The 20,436-nt window shown below is 37.2% G+C and overlaps 2 protein-coding genes across 3 annotated transcripts; both read left to right on the top strand.

Moving 5' to 3' along the window:
• Positions 1 to 973: 973 nt before the first annotated feature.
• Positions 974 to 11,800, top strand: lyn (LYN proto-oncogene, Src family tyrosine kinase). 2 transcript variants are annotated; one of them, XM_079613142.1, is made up of 13 exons: positions 974 to 1,154; positions 3,796 to 3,929; positions 4,087 to 4,138; positions 4,251 to 4,347; positions 4,432 to 4,530; positions 4,615 to 4,718; positions 4,828 to 4,977; positions 5,492 to 5,644; positions 6,908 to 7,090; positions 7,177 to 7,253; positions 8,291 to 8,444; positions 8,655 to 8,786; positions 10,625 to 11,800. In XM_079613142.1, exons 2-13 carry the CDS (start codon positions 3,801 to 3,803, stop codon positions 10,825 to 10,827), a joined length of 1,533 nt encoding a protein of 510 aa, XP_079469268.1. In that variant the 5' UTR covers positions 974 to 1,154; positions 3,796 to 3,800; the 3' UTR covers positions 10,828 to 11,800. The 2 variants fall into 2 exon arrangements, with proteins under 2 accessions (XP_079469268.1, XP_079469269.1); XM_079613143.1 differs by having other exon boundaries at positions 1,016 to 1,154; positions 3,796 to 3,872; positions 10,625 to 11,795.
• A 326-nt stretch (positions 11,801 to 12,126) lies between these two features.
• Positions 12,127 to 20,016, top strand: urod (uroporphyrinogen decarboxylase). Its single transcript, XM_079613145.1, has 10 exons — positions 12,127 to 12,283; positions 13,583 to 13,695; positions 13,794 to 13,873; positions 13,961 to 14,023; positions 14,115 to 14,312; positions 14,414 to 14,575; positions 14,694 to 14,831; positions 17,637 to 17,737; positions 18,976 to 19,042; positions 19,447 to 20,016. Exons 1-10 carry the CDS (start codon positions 12,261 to 12,263, stop codon positions 19,609 to 19,611), a joined length of 1,110 nt encoding a protein of 369 aa, XP_079469271.1. The 5' UTR covers positions 12,127 to 12,260; the 3' UTR covers positions 19,612 to 20,016.
• The last annotated feature ends 420 nt before the right edge of the window (positions 20,017 to 20,436 follow it).

Below are 20,436 nucleotides of genomic sequence, written 5' to 3'. Positions count from 1 at the left end.
CATGGAAGTCATAAAATTGCACAGCCTGAAACACCCCATGTTTAATTATCTATCTATCTATCTATCTATCTATCTATCTATCTATCTATCTATCTATCTATCTATCTATCTATCTATCTATCTATCCTATCTATCTATATTGGTCACACTTTATATTAGGTGTCTTTAACTTAAAGGGATAGTTCACTTTAAAATTAAAATTCTGTCATCATTTACTCACCCTCAAGTTGTTTCAAACCTGTACTCAAACCTGTATATGGGTACAGTCTACCAAACGGTAGACTGTACCCATTGACTTCCATAGTATTTTTTTTTTCCTACTATGGAAGTCAATGGGTACAGTCTACTGTTTGGTTACCGACATTCTTCAAAATATCTTCCTTTGTGTTCAGCAGAAGAAATAAATGAATACAGGTTTGAAACAACTTGAGGGTGAGTAAATGATGACAGAATTTTAATTTTAAAGTGAACTATCCCTTTAAAGTAACTTTTAAGTACTTGCATAAAAATGTTAGGTACTTATTGTGTTCATGTTGTATTGCAAGACACGTTTGCTGCTATTGAGGTGGGATTTGGGGAAGGTTATGGACAGGTTTGTTGTTATGTTAGGTTTAAGGGTGGGTTAACTACGTAATTGCAGAAATTAATTACAGCTCTAAAATTACATGTAGGTGTTTTTTAAATTTAAGTCGAATGTAAAACCGTATAGCCTATGCATTGAATCAAATGATTATATGAGTAACTTACGTACGTATAGCAGGCCTAGAAAAAGACATACACGTGCATTTATGATAATTCAACAGGGTTTAAAAAACGTCTATTCGAACTGTCACTACCAAATAATATAATGTTTCCTACCACATAGCCTACCACATTTTGTTTCCAGCTACTGCAGAATCTGTATTTGCCAATCGTAATGTCACTGCGGTTTTATGCAAACAAATAAAACGTACAGAACTCTGATCAACACGGTGAATAGTGTACACCAGGAAGTAGAAAGAGCAGTAAAACAGCAGGCGTCCAGTCTCGGGTTCCTCATTCTGTGTTTGTGTGTGTGTCGCTTCAATGAGAGTCAGAGAGCGCGCACTCGACGGGCATTTCTCTCAGAAACTACCGTTAAATGCGAGTTAACCTCTTTTTCTGATATTTGACAGGTAGGACTCTTCTTTCTTATCTTCTCTTCTCTTGTAAATACTTTTTTACAATCTGTACTGATTACAGTGAATGTGTAATTTAACTGTTTAATCCAGCATGTATCGGTGTTTGCCTTTCTTCCTCGTAATATTTCTTTTTGGGAGGTTTTTTTTTTTTTAATGAAGTAACAATTTAGTGATGTGTTTGATGGAAACTCGGCTAAAAATCTTTTGTAAAAAGCCGGTCAGCCTAATAATTTTCCTGGAGTTGCCTAGTAAACTGGCTGTAAAATCTGGATAATTATTAACTCATGGGTTTTAAATTATCACTTTAATCTGTCAGAGAGAGTTTTAGAAAGATTATTTTGCCCAGTCATCACGCATAACATTACAAATAACATTTCCCATAGAAAAGAGAAATCACAAATTAATTCAAAGTCGTTCTGAAGTGCTCAGATTTTCTGAGATAGGCTATCAAGGCCTGCGGTCAAAAATTGTATTTAAAAATGTACTAAAACGTTTTACCATTAGGCTAAATCTAAGATCAAGTTATCTCATTTGAGTCCATTTTTATTTCCCCTAAGGAATGTGAGGGACATCAGAGAAATATTGTCAGCATTAAAATTACAAGTAACTTGGAAAATAAAATCAATATTTGGAGGAAAACATGACATTTTATTTTCAATTTCACAGTTTGTGTCTTGTTTAAAAATAACATGTAAAACATGAACTTTCTGTTAAGGTCGGCGTCCTTCTGATGGCATGCCTCCTATGTTATTTTTAGATAAAGATTGTGAGTTTTTACACCATGACACTTGACCTGAGTTGTAGCAGTGACACCCTTTTCAATATCCCCCCCCCCCCCCCCCCTCAGAAATCAGGCCTACTGACTGTCCTTTCTCCAGCCTCTCAAATGTCTGTATAGCAGGCTACAAAAACTAGAGTCAAATAGCCTGTATTAAGTTGCATCATTCAACAAGTCAATCTCAAGTTGCGTATAGCGTTCAGACAGGCTGTAGACTGAAACTCAGAAGTAGTTGAGAATTATTTTGTGTCTCTGTCTTTCCTGTGTTACTGAACGCCCTAGAGAAGCTGGTCAGAGGAGGAAGTGTGCAGCCCCAGTGGCCTGCTTGCTCATGCATTAATCTAGCATTATATCCTTGATACTTGTTTCCTGCTGACATCTAAAAATACTGTCACATCAGTGGAGTCCGGGAACGGCGCAGTTTCATCCGAGTGTTGTGTAGCCGTTTAACAACTAGTTTCACCTTCAGGACAATGGAGGGCACTTTTCCCACAGTTTCTTCCTTATTACTTCTGACATCACATCGATTGTAATATGTACAGAACAATGTCTGTTGCTTTGAGAGATATAGAAATAACTGTTTTGGACTTTGCTTTGCTACATTATAGGTGCCCAGACAGTATTGACTAAGATTATTATTTTTTTGGCTACGTTGGGCACTGAATTGGTCAAAAGGAAACAGTGTTAAACATTTCCTGAAATACCAAAGGTTGGAAATAATTGCCAAACAATCTTGTCAGAATTTCCCAGAGGGAGGGCAATGCTGGGTCAAACTATGGGATCTGATGAAATAAGGTTATTTTTTTTTAATTACGCAGCTATTTGCCTCATTTCCTAAGAGTTTAACTGTATATTTTTATTCGCTGTTTGAATTGTAGCCTGGTAAATAGAAAAGGAAATGAAGTTATTCAGCGTTTACTGCTTATTGATCTGAAGTGGATTGCCTAAGAGATTTATGGAGATTTCCTCCTGATAATCCTGTTGCCGTTGCTTTGGTGAAGCTGACACCCAATGTTTATGACGTCCACAACGACCCTGATTTTAATAGAGAATGTTTACCTCTCCACAAAATTCTAAGCTGTGACAATAAGGAAAGGACATCTATTCTGCGGGAAGTACCTTGGTTTCTTCCCTATGAATATCTAACCTTGAAAAGCTCAGAAGCCTCTTGGTTGATGATTTATATTAAACAGGACATTGCTTCTAACCTTAATGTTTGCTATAATGTGTTCACCTGGCCTTCTGTTGGGTTTTGCAAGCTGCAAGTGTTCTTTACAACATGCTGAAGAGGGCGTATCATTATTTAGAAGGTATGTTATTACTTGCTTTAGGCCTGTATGAAACTGGCAGCCTTATACTGAGTGATTTGAAACTTCTCATGACCTAAGTGGATGAGCACACATCACTGTTTTAAATGCAAATGAAGGAGTTCTCTATGACTTCATTTTATTCATCATGGGATACAGCATTTGAAACCAAATTCTGAAGTAAGTTATATTCACCTTCCCACATGTGTTCAGCCCCTTTAGTGAACACATCTAAATAACCATTCATTCTTAACTTAAGTAATAAATGTGTATCTTAACAAATAAACAAAGACAAAAACTAAGATGCTGCGGTCATCTGGATTGGAAAACAATCAAGTTACATCTATAGTAATTTGAGTATTAAACTTGTTGATCTTCCCCCGGTTTCACAGACACTGCTTAAGCCTATAGTCTCAGACTAACATTAATGTTTGAGCTGTTTTAACTGAAAGTAACTTGCACTGAAATATCTTCAAATATGTCAGTGCATATTAATTCCGAATTCTGTTAATATTTTATGAGATGACTGTAGTTAATCTTTTCCTTGCAGGAAACATGGGTTGTAAAAAATCCAAGTTGGATGGTGACCAAAATGGAGGTGTGATTGAAGGGAACAAACACCAGCCAGTACGTACTGACCAAACTGTATATGTGAGAGATCCAACCTCCTATAAACCTCATATAGTAAGTAGTGAGCTAGATGGGGGGAACACATTCAGTCTTGCCATGTTAAAATCAACTTGGATGTTTTGACCTTCATAGATTCTGAGGAGAAGGGTTTCTGATACTTTGAAAACATTTCCATGATTATCTCATGAATGACAAATGTTTTATTTCACAGAATAGTCAGACTTCCGGCCTCCTGCCTGGTCAGGTGTTCGAAAAAATGGAAAGTAGGTCTGATGATCTTTGTTGCACATTCTGCTTCGTCCTATGGACGTCCTACTGTCCTACAGTCGTCCTACTGTTTTTGTAAAATTGCTTTTATGTGATTTTTTTATACAGAAAAGGACAAACTAGTCATCACTTTGTATCCATATGAAGCCATTCATGATGATGATCTGGGCTTTAAAAAAGGAGAAAAGTTAGAGATCCTTGAAGAGTGGGTGAATGCCATCATCATCCTTTCTCTACTGTTATTTTTCTTTCCCTGTTATCCTGAAATGTGATTTATTTTTTTCACCAGGCACGGAGAGTGGTGGAAGGCAAAGTCTTTGACCACACGAAAAGAAGGATTCATTCCCTCAAACTATGTTGCAGAAGCAGACACAATAGAGACAGAAGAGTGAGTGCTGCTCAATACAATGAATTACAAACGAAACAATGACACGTTTTTTCTAACGAACACTTCTTTTGATGCACAATTTAGATGGTTCTTCAGAGAAATCACAAGGAAGGATGCAGAGAGACAGTTGCTGGCACCCGCTAACAAACCTGGATCTTACCTAATCCGGGAGAGCGAAACCTCAAAAGGTGTGCAGTTTAATGTCTGCTCTGGGGTTTTGTTGTGTTTTTTGTTTTTTTTGTGGAAATATACAATTGTTTCATTACAATTGTGTAACACATTCATTGTTGTGAACAGGAAGTTATTCACTGTCAATCAGAGATGTGGATGCTCAAGGGCAGGATGTTGTTAAACATTATAAGATCAGATCTCTGGATAATGGCGGCTACTACATATCTCCAAAAATCACATTCAATGACATCACCAGCATGATAAAACATTACCACAGTAAGTTACATGTATACACAGAATCGGTTAAAGGTTTGGGGTCAGTAAGATTCTTATTATTCAAATAAATGCTGTTCTTTTGAACTTTCCATTTTTCAAAGAATCTTAAAAATTTTAGTAGCACAACATTAATACGAATCTTGAGCAGCAAATCATCATATTAGAATGATTTCTGATGGATCACGATACACTAAAGACTGGAGTAATAATGCTGAAACATCAGCTTTGCCATCACAAGAATTCATTAGATTAAATAAAATAGATACGTTTTTTTTTTTTTTATTGTAATAATAATTCACAATATTGTTGTTTTTACTGTATTTTGATCAAATAAATGCTGCCTTGGTGAGCATGAGACTATTTATAATCTTTTAAAAACAATTTTTAAAAAAATCTTACCATCCCTAGACTTTTGAACGGTGGTATAAATATATATATTCAATTATGTGCACTCCTTATTATTTTCGGTTGGGGTTTGTTTGCTGAAATAATAATGTGCCTAATCTCGTCACAGAACAATCAGACGGATTATGTCGAAAACTAGAGAGATCATGTGAGAAGCCCAAAGCACAGAAACCTTGGGACAAAGATGCCTGGGAAATCTCTAAAGAATCCATAAAGATGGTGAAGAAGCTCGGAGCCGGGCAGTTTGGAGAGGTGTGGATGGGTGAGTTAAGGAAAAGAATCCCTCCAGCTTGACAATGCTTTACGAAAATATCCGGAAGTCGCAAACATGCATTTAATCATGGAGTGTTGCTCTCTTTATGGTCTTGTTATTCAAATTCTCTCCGTTTCTAAGCTCCCCCAGGTGTGCGATCAAAAAAACCACAGTTTAATGTGCTCTTCAGAGGCTTAGAAGTGACATCCTTCTGCGTTTGTATCGATTAATCAACCTAAAAGATCTTCTTTGAACATGTGTAGGCTTATTGTTATTATCTAATTCTTTGAGGCATAAAAGCTTTGACGACACCCATTCAAATCTCGAGTCTTCCTGCTGTGGCTTCTGGCGGGCATGAATGGCTCCCTTATAGCTCAGACTGATAGTGCACAGAGACCCGGCACAGACGAGACTCTTATCAGTCAGATCTGAGGAGGAAACTGCTATGCAGTTGACGCAGGATTTGCATTTGGATTTCGTTATTATTCATCTCTTTCCCATGTAGCCGACATGATGAATTGCAGGAAGCGGTCTTAGCAAATATACAAATGGCTCTCGACTGCCCGTGGCCAAGATGTTTCCTTAGCCGCCCCGTGACCTTGTTGGCACAGCGTTGCCAGACCTTTGACACACAATAAGGCTGTATGATGACAGAAGCACTCTACGGAAAGACTTCCTACTGTTTGGTGTTCCCCTTCTTTGTTATGTCTCAGCTAAATTTTAGACAAACTATTGGATTTGAACTGCTCAAGTGCACATTTGGGCATGAAATGTCCAGTAGATAATTAGTATGCAAACTGCAAAGTTGCAAACCACTTCAAAGGTGTGGAAGTTGTCTGTGTTGTTAAACGGGAAATGGCATTTAAGTGGAACAAGAATAACAATACAAGTTCACAGTTGTGCAACATGTCTTTTGGCGTCTCTGTGGCCAGTAACCATCCTTCACTCTGTGGCGCTGTGTCATCACTTCTGAGAAATGTACGGCAGTTTATGGATAGCTGTGCGTTACGTAAAATCCTGAGAAAATGTGGGGATTTGGAGTCACTTCCTAAAAAAGGGTTTTCAAGACTGACTAACAATTCCTACATCAACACGGATTAATTTAATACTCTGTCATGTGGTTGCATTTCTCACTAGGTTTCCTGTTAGTCAGCTTTTAGTTCACTGTTTTGTGGTTGGACTGCAACTGTGTGTGGCATTCGAACAGGAAGATCTTTATTAACCACCGAGGAATATCACGCATGTTTATTTGTGGATTGATTTTGTTTGCAGCCTACTACAATAACAGCACAAAAGTGGCGGTGAAAACGCTGAAGCCGGGCACAATGTCAGCGGAGGCGTTCTTAGAGGAGGCCAACCTGATGAAAACCTTACAGCACGACAGACTCGTGCGCCTCTACGCTGTCGTCACCAAAATTGAGCCCATCTACATCATCACTGAGTACATGGCGAACGGTACTGAAATACTCTTCTGATCATTCAAATGAGAGAATATGCCTTGATACGAGAGTTATACCAAATGTTTGTTTCCTCTTCTTCAGGAAGTTTATTGGATTTCTTGAAAAGTCAAGCTGGCTGCAAAGTACAGTTACCAAAGCTAATCGATTTTTCTGCACAGGTAAACATTCGTTCAAGACATAAATTAGCCTGCATCTTCTCTTAGCCCTCCATTTCCGTATTTCTCGAGTAACTTTTGGGGGTTTTGCGTCACGGAGCTGGTAACATTTTTTCCATTAGTTGAAGAAAAAGAGGAACTGATTCTCTTGTCTGTCAGTATTTAAAAACACAGAATAATTATTCATTTTCTCAGATATGAAACTTCTCATTAGATCCACAAATCATACATTTCTATTATTATGAGGCAACGAGAATAACACTGAGGTAACTCTTATCAATGAATTGGACGAATGAAAAAATATGACAGGGTAAAGCATAATTTAATTCATACAGTATTTACAGTCATAACTACTGATTCAAAGAATGATCCATGTAATCTAAGAAGAAAATGTGTTTTCTGTATATGAGTCTTTAGGACTTCAGAACTCATTTAAGTCTTAATGCTTAAAACAGCACCAAATGGCAAAAATGCACATCCTGTTTCAGAGAGTGAAAGAGGATGCTGATGGAGAAGTGAGAACATCTCTTTCCCTGTGTTAAAGCAGTTATTACTTGGTAACAATTAACTGAGAAATACAACTACACCCAATTCTAAAGTGGAAAAACCCAACAATTGCTCATTTACTGGTATACTCTACTAACCTAAATGATGCATTATGTACACATATACATATGCATACACGATTGTTGTAAAATTCTAGATGTTTTTGAAAAAAGTCTCATCAAGCTGCATTTATTCATATCATAACAGTAAAACAGTAATATTGTGAAATGTTTTTACAATCACAAATAACTGCTCTATGTTAATATATTTTAAAATGTTATTTATTCCTGTGATGGCAAAGCTGAATTTTTAGTCTTCAGTATCGCGTGATACTTCAGAAATCATTCTAATATGCTGTCACTTTCAATCAAATTAATGCATCCTTTCTGAATAAAAGTATTCATTCCTTATTATAAAATCGGACTGACCATAAACTCCGGAAGGTAGTATATGTCTTTTTGTCAGTAATGCGGAGCTTGTGTGTGTTTCTGCAGATAGCTGAAGGTATGGCCTACATTGAGAAGAAGAATTATATCCACCGTGACCTGAGAGCAGCTAATGTGCTGGTTTCAGAAAGCCTTTTGTGCAAAATAGCTGATTTTGGCCTGGCCAGAGTAATTGAAGACGACCAATACACAGCCAGAGAAGGTGAGTGTGACACCTGTCAGAGGTTTAACCGCATACTGGATGGACAGGTCATTTTCTACAGCATTACAATGTCAGACGCCGCTCCTGGCTGTGCTTGTTAAAGCTGTTATGCATACTGATATTGTGATGGTTGTCCTGCGCCAGTGGAGGAATCAGAGGAGCTGACTGATATGTGAATTTGAGGATGTGTTCTGTCTCTCTTTAATTCAGGAGCAAAATTTCCTATCAAATGGACGGCACCTGAGGCCATCAACTACGGATCTTTTACCATCAAATCGGACATGTGGTCCTTTGGGGTTCTCCTGTATGAAATGATAACATATGGGAAAATTCCTTATCCAGGTAATTGAATTGTGTTAATGGCACCCTGATTACATTTGAGTGTAATGCCAGCTATCAGCATAACTCAAGGAGAGAGCTGCAGTGGAGTAATGGTGACCAAACTAAATCTTTTGTCAGGACTTTGTCGCCATCTACTTGTCATGTTGTGTTAGATACGTTTAAGTATTGAAGTTTTGGTCAATTTGACACATCTGAAAGGTGGATTGATTGTTTCTGTGCTGCTAATGTTACCAAATGTAACTGCAAAAATAATGACTGGTTTCCTGAACACTCATTGGTTAAACAAACTCACATCATTGGTTGAGCCATGTTGCTATGTTGGACTGGTCACGTATTATACGTAATATTGTTTAGCTAAATTAAGGTAGGACAGCACAGGCAAAACTGTTGTTGTTCATGCACTGGTCAATTTTAAGATTTTGAGCCATTTTGCTTCCATAATGTCTTCCTTCAGACTAGTGGAAAGAAAACATCCAAAATACACATTTAAGTGTTTATTTTATTATACATGATCTATTTGCATCTGTAGACTTTAATTACAATGTTTACTCGTTCTCCACTCGTCGACTACAAACCGAACGGAACTCACTCCCGCTAAACATTAACTCTTTGAATTCCTGCACCTGGGAACGATACAAATCGACACCATAATGACTAACAGATCGCTAAGAAGTATTTTCTACTAAAGCAAGATGGTACTTGACTCTGGTAAGAGTATCTTTAATGAACTGGTGGACAGAGTTGCCAGGTCTGCATAACAAAACCCACCCCAAAAAAATCTTGTTCCGGTGTAGTGCCGAATTCTGTGACACCAGTAGGTGCTGTATTGCGCTAATCTGACCTACTCCTAATCCCAATCCTAATCCCAACCCTACTGTCACTACAGGGCCTACTGTCCAGATACATATCAGGGTGTAATGATTTCACTGTGGGCGAGCTTGACAAAACCCAAGTGCAGTATTTGAATGACTAGACTAGACAAGACATGAAACTCACCAACAATGGTTACAGAGACAATACTAAACAAAGTAACAAGGCAGACATGAGGGCATAAAAACACAAGGACTGATGACTAAACAATACACACCTCCTGTGAACAGTCAAGACAGTAAACAACAGAACACATGAGAATTGGGAAGCACATGACATGATCACATGAGGACAAGGGGAGCACATGGCAAACCAGGAAACATTAAAACAAAAGGTTACCAAAGTTTACATGGGCAACATCTGGGCCACACACAGCAAGCCGTAACTCATAACACTAAAACCGGCTTGATGTGTGAGGCCTGGAATGCATGCTATTGCCAGTCACACCCAGGTTGCATCATCGCCGTTATTCCATGGGATATGTGGGCCAGAAGAATGTAGGAGATGTGGGCCACAATTGAGCCAGATATCATTTGCTATCTGGGTAGGGTCACAGAATCCGGCACAACACTGGGGGGCTTCAACCCGCAGACTAGAAAAACAACCCGCAGCAACAGTGTAAAAGTAATCCAATTCAGTGGGAAAACTGCGGACTTGGCAACACTGCTGCTGGGAGTGGCAACATGACCAGTGCATTATGGGTGTTGAAGTTTTCTTACCTATTTGGCAAAAGGGAAGTCGACACCCTTTTTCAAAGAAAAAATGAAAGAAAGAAAAAACCTTTCCACTGTATAGGCAGCCAAGTTTGATTGAAAGCCTGTTTTGCCAGCGGTGAAGGACCCCTTTAGACATTGGAAAAGAAATGTCTTTCTGAAAAGTGAAACACAATAAATGAGACTATTTCATTTCTTTCTCTTCTTTATCTGTCCACTTACCCTTTCACTTCCTTCTTTTTTTCTTTGCTTCAGGCATGAGTAACAGTGAAGTCATGAGCTCTGTCCAGAGAGGATACCGGATGCCCCGGTCTGAAAACTGTCCCGCTGAACTTTACGAGATCATGAACTCGTGCTGGAAGAGTAATCCAGATGACCGGCCCACGTTTGACTATATTCAGAGTGTACTAGATGACTTCTACACAGCCACTGAGGGCCAGTACCAACAGCAGCCATGAGGATGCAAAATCAGCCATCGTATTTTTGTACTGTTTCAAGATGATCATAAGATCTGAGATTTAAATATGAGTCAATGTACTAATATGTAACTAATAATTGTATCTGCTTACTTATATGTAAGCAAGGTTAAGATTTTCTATCTCTGCTTCAAATTGAAGTTTTAACTGCCTATTTGCAACTTTTGCTCTTTACATTCACATTTTCATGGCTACATTGAAATTTATAAATATTTTTTTATATTTCAAAGTACCCTATCAAAGTTTTATTGTTATTTTTACACACCATACCATCTCTTCTTTTAAAAACTAGGGGTTTGAAAACTGGAATCTGGGTCACTATGGGTTATGCAAAAAAATTAAGAGAAAATAAAAGATTTTACAAAAAAATATATTTTTAGGGGCATCCAAGGCCATAAAGGTGCATTGGAAGGATATTTACTGTGAAAGGAGCTATACCAATATATTTTAATTAAATGAAAATTCAAGTTACATACAAATAACAGTACTGTACTTATATAAATGATCATAAAATGAATGTTGAAAAACACGTTTTTATGTCTCACATGTGTTTGAAATTGGTATAAATGATTTATACATGAAATTATACAGCTACCTTTATGACTCTATTTTAGTAAGAGGGACCTTTGCAAAGGGAGCATTAATATTTGGAGGTCCTTACAATTATGATCAAATGAAATCCATGCACTGTAAACCACTGTAAAGATGATAATGAACATGGTATTCTCTCTCTCTTTTTTTTTCTTTTTTTTTTTTTTTACAGTTTTTAATAACAATATTGAAAATGTTACAATAATGAACAGTGGCATAAGGCAATATTTTATCATACATTTTTAATTAAACCTATGCAATGCCCTGCCGTTGATTAGCTAAGAATTAAATGCTTTGTACATTTAAAATATTCTGTACATTATCTAGAAACCTAATAAAGTGAATATTTTGTGATTATTAATGCAGTTCTAGATTGTAAAGAATTATGGGTCATAAAATACAATGCTGCTGAAACCCAAGAATGAACTTCTACACAACCTTGACAAATGTTTACAGTAGGTTATAACTTTGCACTCAATAGCGACGACACTGCAACTTTATGACATGGAGTCTGCTAATACTAGGAAACGACTAGCACAACACAAACTCCACATAATAATACAAAAACTCGTTTGTAAACGTATTGGTTGCAATCTGAAACATCACCGCTAGATGCCGCTGAAAACTCCATACAGCACCTTTAAGTCACACTCGCATCCCCTCAAAGTCCTGCCTACTTATGGTCACGTGATGATTTCAAAATGGCCGCGCCCTTCAGTTTAGAGGCGTGACGTTATTCATATTGTTACAACACTGTTAAACGGTAAAACAGCTTGTCACAGCGTGCAGAATTTCATTAAAGCTCTCCGTTGAAGCCGGTAATAATGGACAAGGACAGTCTGATTCTGTAAGTTAATAATGAATGAATGCTGATTGGAGTAGTTGGATGATTGCTTTATATTGTTATAGGGCCAGAGCTCACTGACATGATAAAATAACATTTAAGTTAAGCATTATTTACAAACGTCTTGTTACAAAAGCAAAAGACGTTTTTACAGGGCTTCAAGAAGCAGCTGCTGTCAGAGAATTTGCAACAGAACAACTTAAAACTTAGCAAATTGATTCCTTTGAGTGTTTTTAAGTTGAGAATGAGATGTTTTGAGTTGAAATCCGTCACATGTCAATGTTTTTATTGAGATGTCATTGTAAGTGCATAATTGGCTTTCATACTGTTTCTATTAATTTATTTGTTTCTTGTGTGTCTTTGTATGTATGAAATGATGTGATGTAATTTTGCTGCCTATCTTGGCCAGGTCTCCCTTGCAAAAGAGATTTTTAATCTCAATGGGCTTTTCCTGGTTAAATAAAGGATAAATAAAAAATAAAACTGTTAAGCAGTTTCGTATTGAAAACATATTTTCTTGATATGTGGAAAATTTGTACAGTTCAAAGTGTCAAACATAAAGTAAAAATAACTAATAATAATGGCACTCCTAAATGTCGTTCTTTAAATCACAATAAAGGGAAAGTGAATAATGTTCAAACAGCATTTTATATCAGTATTGAATATGCAATGAATAGTTATAGAGGGTATTATTATCATCAAATCATTAATATTTAATGAATTATTTTGGAGCATTCACATTCTACTGTCTTCTTTATGTAATTAGTTTATGAAGTTGGTATTATATCACTGTTACGTTCTATTGATCAAATATACAAAAACATTAAGCAGCCACTATGTAAAAGTATTTAATGTCACTTTTGACCAATTTAATGTGCCCTTGCTGAATTAAAGTATTAATTTCTTTAAAAAGATCTTACTAACCTCAAAATTATGTATATCTGCATGACTCTGTAATGTGGATGACAGGGTGTGTTTTGGGCAGCACGAATGCTTATCAAGCTGTGAAGATTGAGTAAACCGTTAGGCCCCTGATCTCAGAAGCCCTTATCTACTCTGTTCACTTGCTGCTTAAAACATCTGTGAAACCTGATCATCAGTACCTGAGGGAGGGGATTCAAACGATGCATGAATTCCCATTAAGGGTAAAATCTTTCCGTGGCAGGGGCAGCTGCCACCGACGCCTGTCACTCGACCTGTCACCGCTATATGCGCCTGTCACTCGACCTGAAGATTTGAAGAAAAGTAATGTTTTGTGAATTAAATATTGATATATTTTGTCTTTGCTATTTTCCATCCCAGCCCCAAAGGCTTTCCAGAGCTGAAGAATGACACATTCCTAAGAGCTGCGCGAGGAGAGGAGATTGAGCACACTCCAGTGTGGTGTATGAGACAGGCTGGCCGCTATCTGCCAGGTACGTATCAGTCTTAGGTGCTGATGAGCACCTCCAGTGCTGCATGCTGTCATTTCTCATGAAGTTATTCTTTTCATGCTTTATTATCTCTTTTACAGAGTTCAGGGAATTAAGGGCGTTGAAAGATTTCTTTGAGACATGCCGTTCCCCTGAAGCTTGCTGTGAGCTTACGTTACAGGTTAACACCGCTGAGCACCTTCTTACCTGCTTCCTTCTTATAATTGTAGCATATTGAGTTTTCATACTCTCAATTATTTTTTTTCAGCCACTCCGACGATTCCCATTTGATGCTGCTATCATCTTCTCTGACATCTTGGTGGTCCCTCAGGTCATTGACACATAATTTGACCTCTAACTTACCGAATTAACATTGTACATCAGTGTGCATGTCTTTTCATATGTGAAATGTGTATGAGCAGGCCATGGGAATGGAGGTTCAGATGAGTCCAGGAAAAGGCCCCACATTCCCAGAACCACTGAAGGAGCCTGAAGATCTGCAGAGACTAAAGACTAAAGTGGACTTGTCGTCTGAACTCGACTACGTTTTTAAAGCCATCACGCTGACACGACACAAAATAGAGGGAAAAGTTCCTCTCATTGGCTTCACTGGAGCTCCGGTGAGGAAAACAAGCAACGATCCTCTCATAACTAGAGATACTGCTTTAAAAAGAACACAATGGCCTCAATCGTCATCTCTTGTGTCTTTTATGAATGCCAGTGGACTCTAATGTCCTACATGATTGAAGGAGGAGGCTCTGTGACACACTCGAAGGCTAAACGCTGGCTCTACAGGTACCCAGAGGCCAGCCACAAACTACTGAGCCAGCTAACAGATGTCATCGTGGAGTATCTTCTTGGGCAGGTGAAAGCTGGAGCTCAGGTGAGAGAAAGAGTGAGATGATATGAAGGAGGGGAACCATTTCAAATTATGTAGCCCTATTTTGTTTTTACAGACAGAATGTATTTTAAACAGTTGACACTAAATGTCTTTCCTTTAGGCTCTGCAGGTTTTCGAGTCTCATACTGGTTGTTTGGGCCCAGCGGAGTTTAAAGAGTTTTCTCTGCCATATCTGAGAGGCATTGCTCGCCGTGTTAAGGACAAGATCAAAGAATCTGGTTTAGACAATGTGCCTATGGTGAGTAGAGTTTATCTTTTGAGCTTGAGCACTGTTTTTAGTTTTTTACTAAGATGTTTTTTATTAACTTTTATTTTAACTTTATTATCTTAAATTTGTATTAATGTCTTTCTCCAATCTCACAAATATTTTTGTAACGCGCATTATAATAACTTTTAATTAATAAGTAGCTGATGTCTTTCAAATATGGAATACAAAAACATAATTGCAATGCCATTTTTTGGAGCGAAATGAATAGGGAAAGAAGAAGGTATTATTATTTAAATTATATTGTTATATAATAACAGTGGTTAATGTTCAAATAATTTAAATTGTTACATACCATAACATTTTTGTTTTTGAAAGAAGTTTCTTTGGGTAGGTTCACACAGAATGTGTTTTTCCTATTAAAAACGTGAGACGCAGTTCAGTGGAACAAAAAAAAGGTCTAGAGATGCAGGTTTTTTTAAAAGTTGAACTTTCTTTAACTCGAGCGCTGCGTTTTTAGAATGCCGCATCATCATGTGTGAGATGCTACAAAAGACGCAAGACTCGAGCGCACAGCAAAGATGGAAAAAGAATGTAAATACTTATGGGTCTCGACTGGATCAGTAGCACAGTCAAATGCGTTTTTCCATTCCACTGTGCCATTTTATTTTTTATTTTTTTATGTAAACACGCTAGACAAGCTTATTTTACTGTTGCGCTCACGTCTTTTACAGCATCTCATGCATGACACTTGAAGGACAAGTTCGGTATTTTACACTTAAAGCCCTGTTTTCAGATTGTTTCTGATGAAATAGAACGGTTAAGATTGAAATTTGGACACATGCTGCTGGCCTGAGAATTTTCGGTTAGTAGTGTTTAATTAACCGTTTTGTTTTTATTACCTAAGGGCACGTTTGCACGACAACGATGTGCTTAAAACCGAGAAGTTTTTCCTTCGAGTTTTCCGCGTACAGATGACACCATTGTCAAAACGATCCACATTCACACAGATCTGCGAAAACGACTAAAAACGCTGTATTCTGTGGCCAGGCCATTACCGGTAGATGGCGATGAAACACTATAGACTGAACACGTTATACGCGTGTGCATGATGTCATCGTCTTCAGAGATTCGCGTTTTTGTTGTTTACACTGAGACCGTTTTCAAAAACTTGCACTTTGAAACCCATTTTTAAAAGTTTTCGTTTTCAGGCACACAAAACGGCGTTGTCATGTAAACGAACAGCCAAAACGCATAAAAAGTACATTGAAATGCGCCGACATGTTTCTACAGTAGCCCTAAACGGACAAATGTGTTTGTCACTATGTTGTTCTTTGTGCAAAGAAGCAAGCTAAAGTCAGCGAACAAAACACTGACACAATGATGAACAAGTAACAATAATATTTGCAACATATCGATTTACTGAATAATTAAGTTAACTAGGGGTGTAACGGTACATGTATTCGTACCGGACCGTTTCGGTACAGGACTTTCGGTACGGTTCACATGTGCACCGAATGCAATCTGTCACGTAAATTAGGCTAGTTTTGTGTGCAGAACATGCGTCAATTCCGAGTTTCCACACGAACATATTAAGTGTCGGAAGTCTCCGCGTTGCACTGATTAAATCTGATTAATCGTTTTTGTGATTCAAATACATGTAAAATATTACCATGACGTCTGTCTTCCTGTGTGCGGAAATTTGTTTATGTTGCTGTGACAATGAAACGCAGTGTGACACAGTGCATGCGCGCCTGTGTTAAGAGCGCTTGTTGCTCCATGCGCGCTGATGTGCTCATCTGTTGACATTTCCAAATGCCTTTCAGTTGCTTAACAAAAGCGGGCTTTCCACACAAACAAACGTACCTGTGTCATTAGTATGAGAAAAAAAAATGGGATTTTAACTCTCGGGTCGGGCTCGGACATAAATATCTTTATGCCTGTCGGGTTTGGGTCGGGTTCGGTTACTGCTGTCTAAAATCTACTGCCTAAAATTCGGCCCGATCACCACATACACGGCACGCTCGCTTTAGCCCAGCCTCTCACTAGCTATGGCCAATATTTTATTTAGTGGAGAACTTTGCAGCAGTATTTTATTTCTTATTCTTTTTTTATTTTATATATTATTTATTATATTTTATTAAAAAGTGTGTTTAAAAAGGTGTAAACAAATTGTTAAAAAAAGTTTATAGTAAACAACCAGCAGTTTAATGTTTTGCATTTCTTTCCCTTACTGTACCGAAAATGAACCGAACCGTGACTTTAAAACCGAGGTACGTACCGAACCGTGACTTTTGCGTACCGTTACACCCCTAAAGTTAACCTATTTTCTTAATTTATCTTTGTAAAGAACCCTCATTGTTTAACTGGCTACTCTCTGCTGTCTCAGACAACGATATCTTTTCCTGTCGGTCACCGTAACTTCTGTTGGTTACAATTCGCAATTTCACCCGCTAAAAATTACACAGTGCACCTTTAAGTAAAAATTTTGAAATATATTTACAATTTTAAGTATATAAAATCGCATAGCTTATATAGTTTAGAGTATATTTTCATATATTCATGTTGAATGAATATGAAAATTATGTGTGAAGTGTTATGTAATGTTTGTTTTTTACTTCGTTATTATATATAGTGTAAACATTTTCTTTTTGAGCATAAGTATGCAGAGACCAGCAATGTTCCACAATGCACAGCACACTAATCCACACTTGTAATAACATCATTTGCCACTAGTTGTCAGTATCAGGTCAGGTTTTGTTGTAGGTCCCAAAGAGAGTCTTCTTTCATTATCCATTGGGCCCTCTGTAACTTCTGTCTTTTCTGTTTCATTTGCAGATTGTTTTTGCTAAAGATGGTCATTATGGACTTGAGGACCTCTCTGAGTCTGGTTATGAAGTTGTGAGTCTCGACTGGACCATAGATCCGCGTTCAGCACGGTCAGTCGCAGAGATGTGATGTTTTCTGATTTCTGATTTTGCCTGCAAAAATGTTCAGACTCGTAAGCAGTTCTCGCTTCAAGATCCTACGCTGTAATTTTCTTCCTTGATGGTTTTATTTCAAAGCACTGAAACTCAAGTTTATATAGGTGTGAATGTTTTTTATTTTTATTTGTTGGCCTATTCTCAGAACGATTTGCTCCATATCGATGGCAGTTTATTTGGTGACAATCTTTTTTTTCTTTTTCTGAAGAACAAAAAGGAAAATGTCTTATAATGGCCCATTATAAAACATTATCCTTTTTTTTTCCTTTAGAACTTTAAAAAAATATTGTTTTTTCCTATATGTATTCGCACCATCCATCCATTGTTTTAATAAGAGTAAGATAGCCTCCAGTCTTACAACATGATGCCACTACCACCTTCACCATGGAGCTGTAGACAGTGTTATTAATATTTCACTTTGAGTTTTCGCTAAGCTTTTGGTCTTCATAAAACAACTCACCATGAAATATTTTTCCACATTGCAAATAAATCTGTTATGGTTTTGGCCAAACTCCAAAAAAAGTTTATCCAAACACATTTTTTTTTTCTTTTGGATAAAGAGCTCTTTACTCTTTAATGTTGAGATTTTCTTGTCTTGTTTTTTATATTAGTTGTTTTATGCTTCATATGTAGAGGTCAGTTGTAAGACAGTTGTGTCCTCATTACATTTTCATTAGTTTTTTTTATCTGTATAAACTGAAATAGAACACTTCAGTTTCTAGACTTGTCAATATAGGATTTCTAATCCAGTAAAATTAAAAAAATTGGTAGAGTCTGAATACTTCTGCAAGACAGGCAACTTATTCTCTGTTATTGTGGTTTCAATACATTTTAAAATAATAGTAGTCACCTACAAATGGAAGTATGGGAATTAAGTAAATATCTTAAATCTAAACTTTCAAATAAATGCTGTTCTTTTGAATTTTCTATTGATAAAAAAAAAAAAAATCCTTTTCCACAAAAGTATTAAGCAGCATAACTGTTTTCAACTGATAATAATATGAAATAATTCTTGAGCACCAAACCAGCATATTATAATGATTTTTGAAGGATCATGTGACGCTTAAGACTGGAGCAATGGCTACTAAATACATATTTTCCATCATAGTAATGAATTCTTTCAAAACCCTAAAAAGTATTTTTCGACCCCAAACGTTTGAATGGTAGTGTATAATCTTGTTTGTGTTTCTCAGTGTCAGGACTGGAGGAAAAGTTAGTTTGCAAGGCAACATGGATCCCTGCGCTCTATATTCCACAAAGGTGAGGACAGGAACGTCACAACACAACACAAAACAAACCAATTCTCTGCATCACTTCAGTTTAGTCTAGGCTATATAGAAGTGTTTTGTGCTTGAAAAGCAATGCTTCAGTTCTGGTTAGAGAGGCCATTTTGTTTTTACAAATTTAGGCCCTGCTAGAAATATGAGCCTTAAGAACAGCTGTTTTCCACACAGAGCCGTCTCTGGCTTTCATTGCTCATTCATTACAAGCATGGCTTTCATAGCATTGTCTTGATGCCTCCCAATTATAATTTTCATCATTTCAGAAGTTCTAGGGGTGTGACTGCCCAGCCTATTTGAAAAACATTAGCTCAAAGATTTTGACAGAGGATAAATTCTTATGAATGATATCCAACCTGAACATTTCTCTTTATGTGTGATCAGGAGCGCATATCGGAGATCGTGAAGAGGATGTTGGAGGGCTTTGGTACTAAGGGCTACATCGCTAATCTGGGTCATGGCCTGTACCCTGATATGGATCCAGAAAATGTGGGCGCATTCGTGGAGGCCGTACACACCCACTCTCGCCAGCTCCTCAACCGCAAATAAGACGTTACTCTCCTATCACAACGCCAGAAGCCGATGAGAAACAACAACTGTTGGTGTTAAGCGGTCGCTGTAGCATCAGATGTGTTTTAGGAAGAATCTCACAAAACCTGTCAAAAAAAATCCATTTGTATTTTACTCTAAAATCAAAAGAGAGAAAAAATACAGCAATACCATAGTGTGATTTTTTTTTTTTTTTTTTTTTAATACATATATATATATATATGTGTGTGTGTGTGTGTATATAAACTGTATTGCAGTAATACGAATGTAAAACTTCAAGCATTACAGTTATGAGAATTGGGGATAAAATATACCTAGTTGTCATGAAAATAATGTCACAATGAAAAATGTCTTAATTTTACTGAAATGTAGGCTTTGGTGTCTTTATGCAAAATCTTAATACAATTTTTTTTTCTAATGATTTTGTGGTGAAGTGTGACCCAGATATTTCTTGACAGGCTTTGAGAGATTCGCATAAAAGGCTGGGCCCGACTCATTTCAATTATTATGTAGGCCGTCTTTCTATTTTACCTACATTTTATAATAGCTCCACACCAATCCATCTAATCTTTAATATAATTTTTTAGCTAGATTAATGTGCTTTCATCAGAGCCGGAGCACTGTACACTGGAGAATGTGGAATAAGTGAAGGAGGATGGAATCTGATTAAGTCTGAAGTGCTGTATAGGTTTGTTTTTAATGCAGTGCCATAGTAACATCTGGGATGAGACTGTCTTCACTGGAATAGTGACTGACATTAATGAACCACTAAGAATGTGTGTACATTTCAATGGATGTTTCATATGAAGCGAAATAAAGAGTAAT

Source organism: Phoxinus phoxinus (genome assembly GCF_949152265.1).
Source record: "Phoxinus phoxinus genome assembly, chromosome: 5".
In the NCBI taxonomy this organism is placed as follows: domain Eukaryota; kingdom Metazoa; phylum Chordata; class Actinopteri; order Cypriniformes; family Leuciscidae; genus Phoxinus; species Phoxinus phoxinus.
The sequence above is the reverse complement of the archived record's forward strand: the minus strand, read 5'-3'. Positions and strand labels throughout refer to the sequence as shown.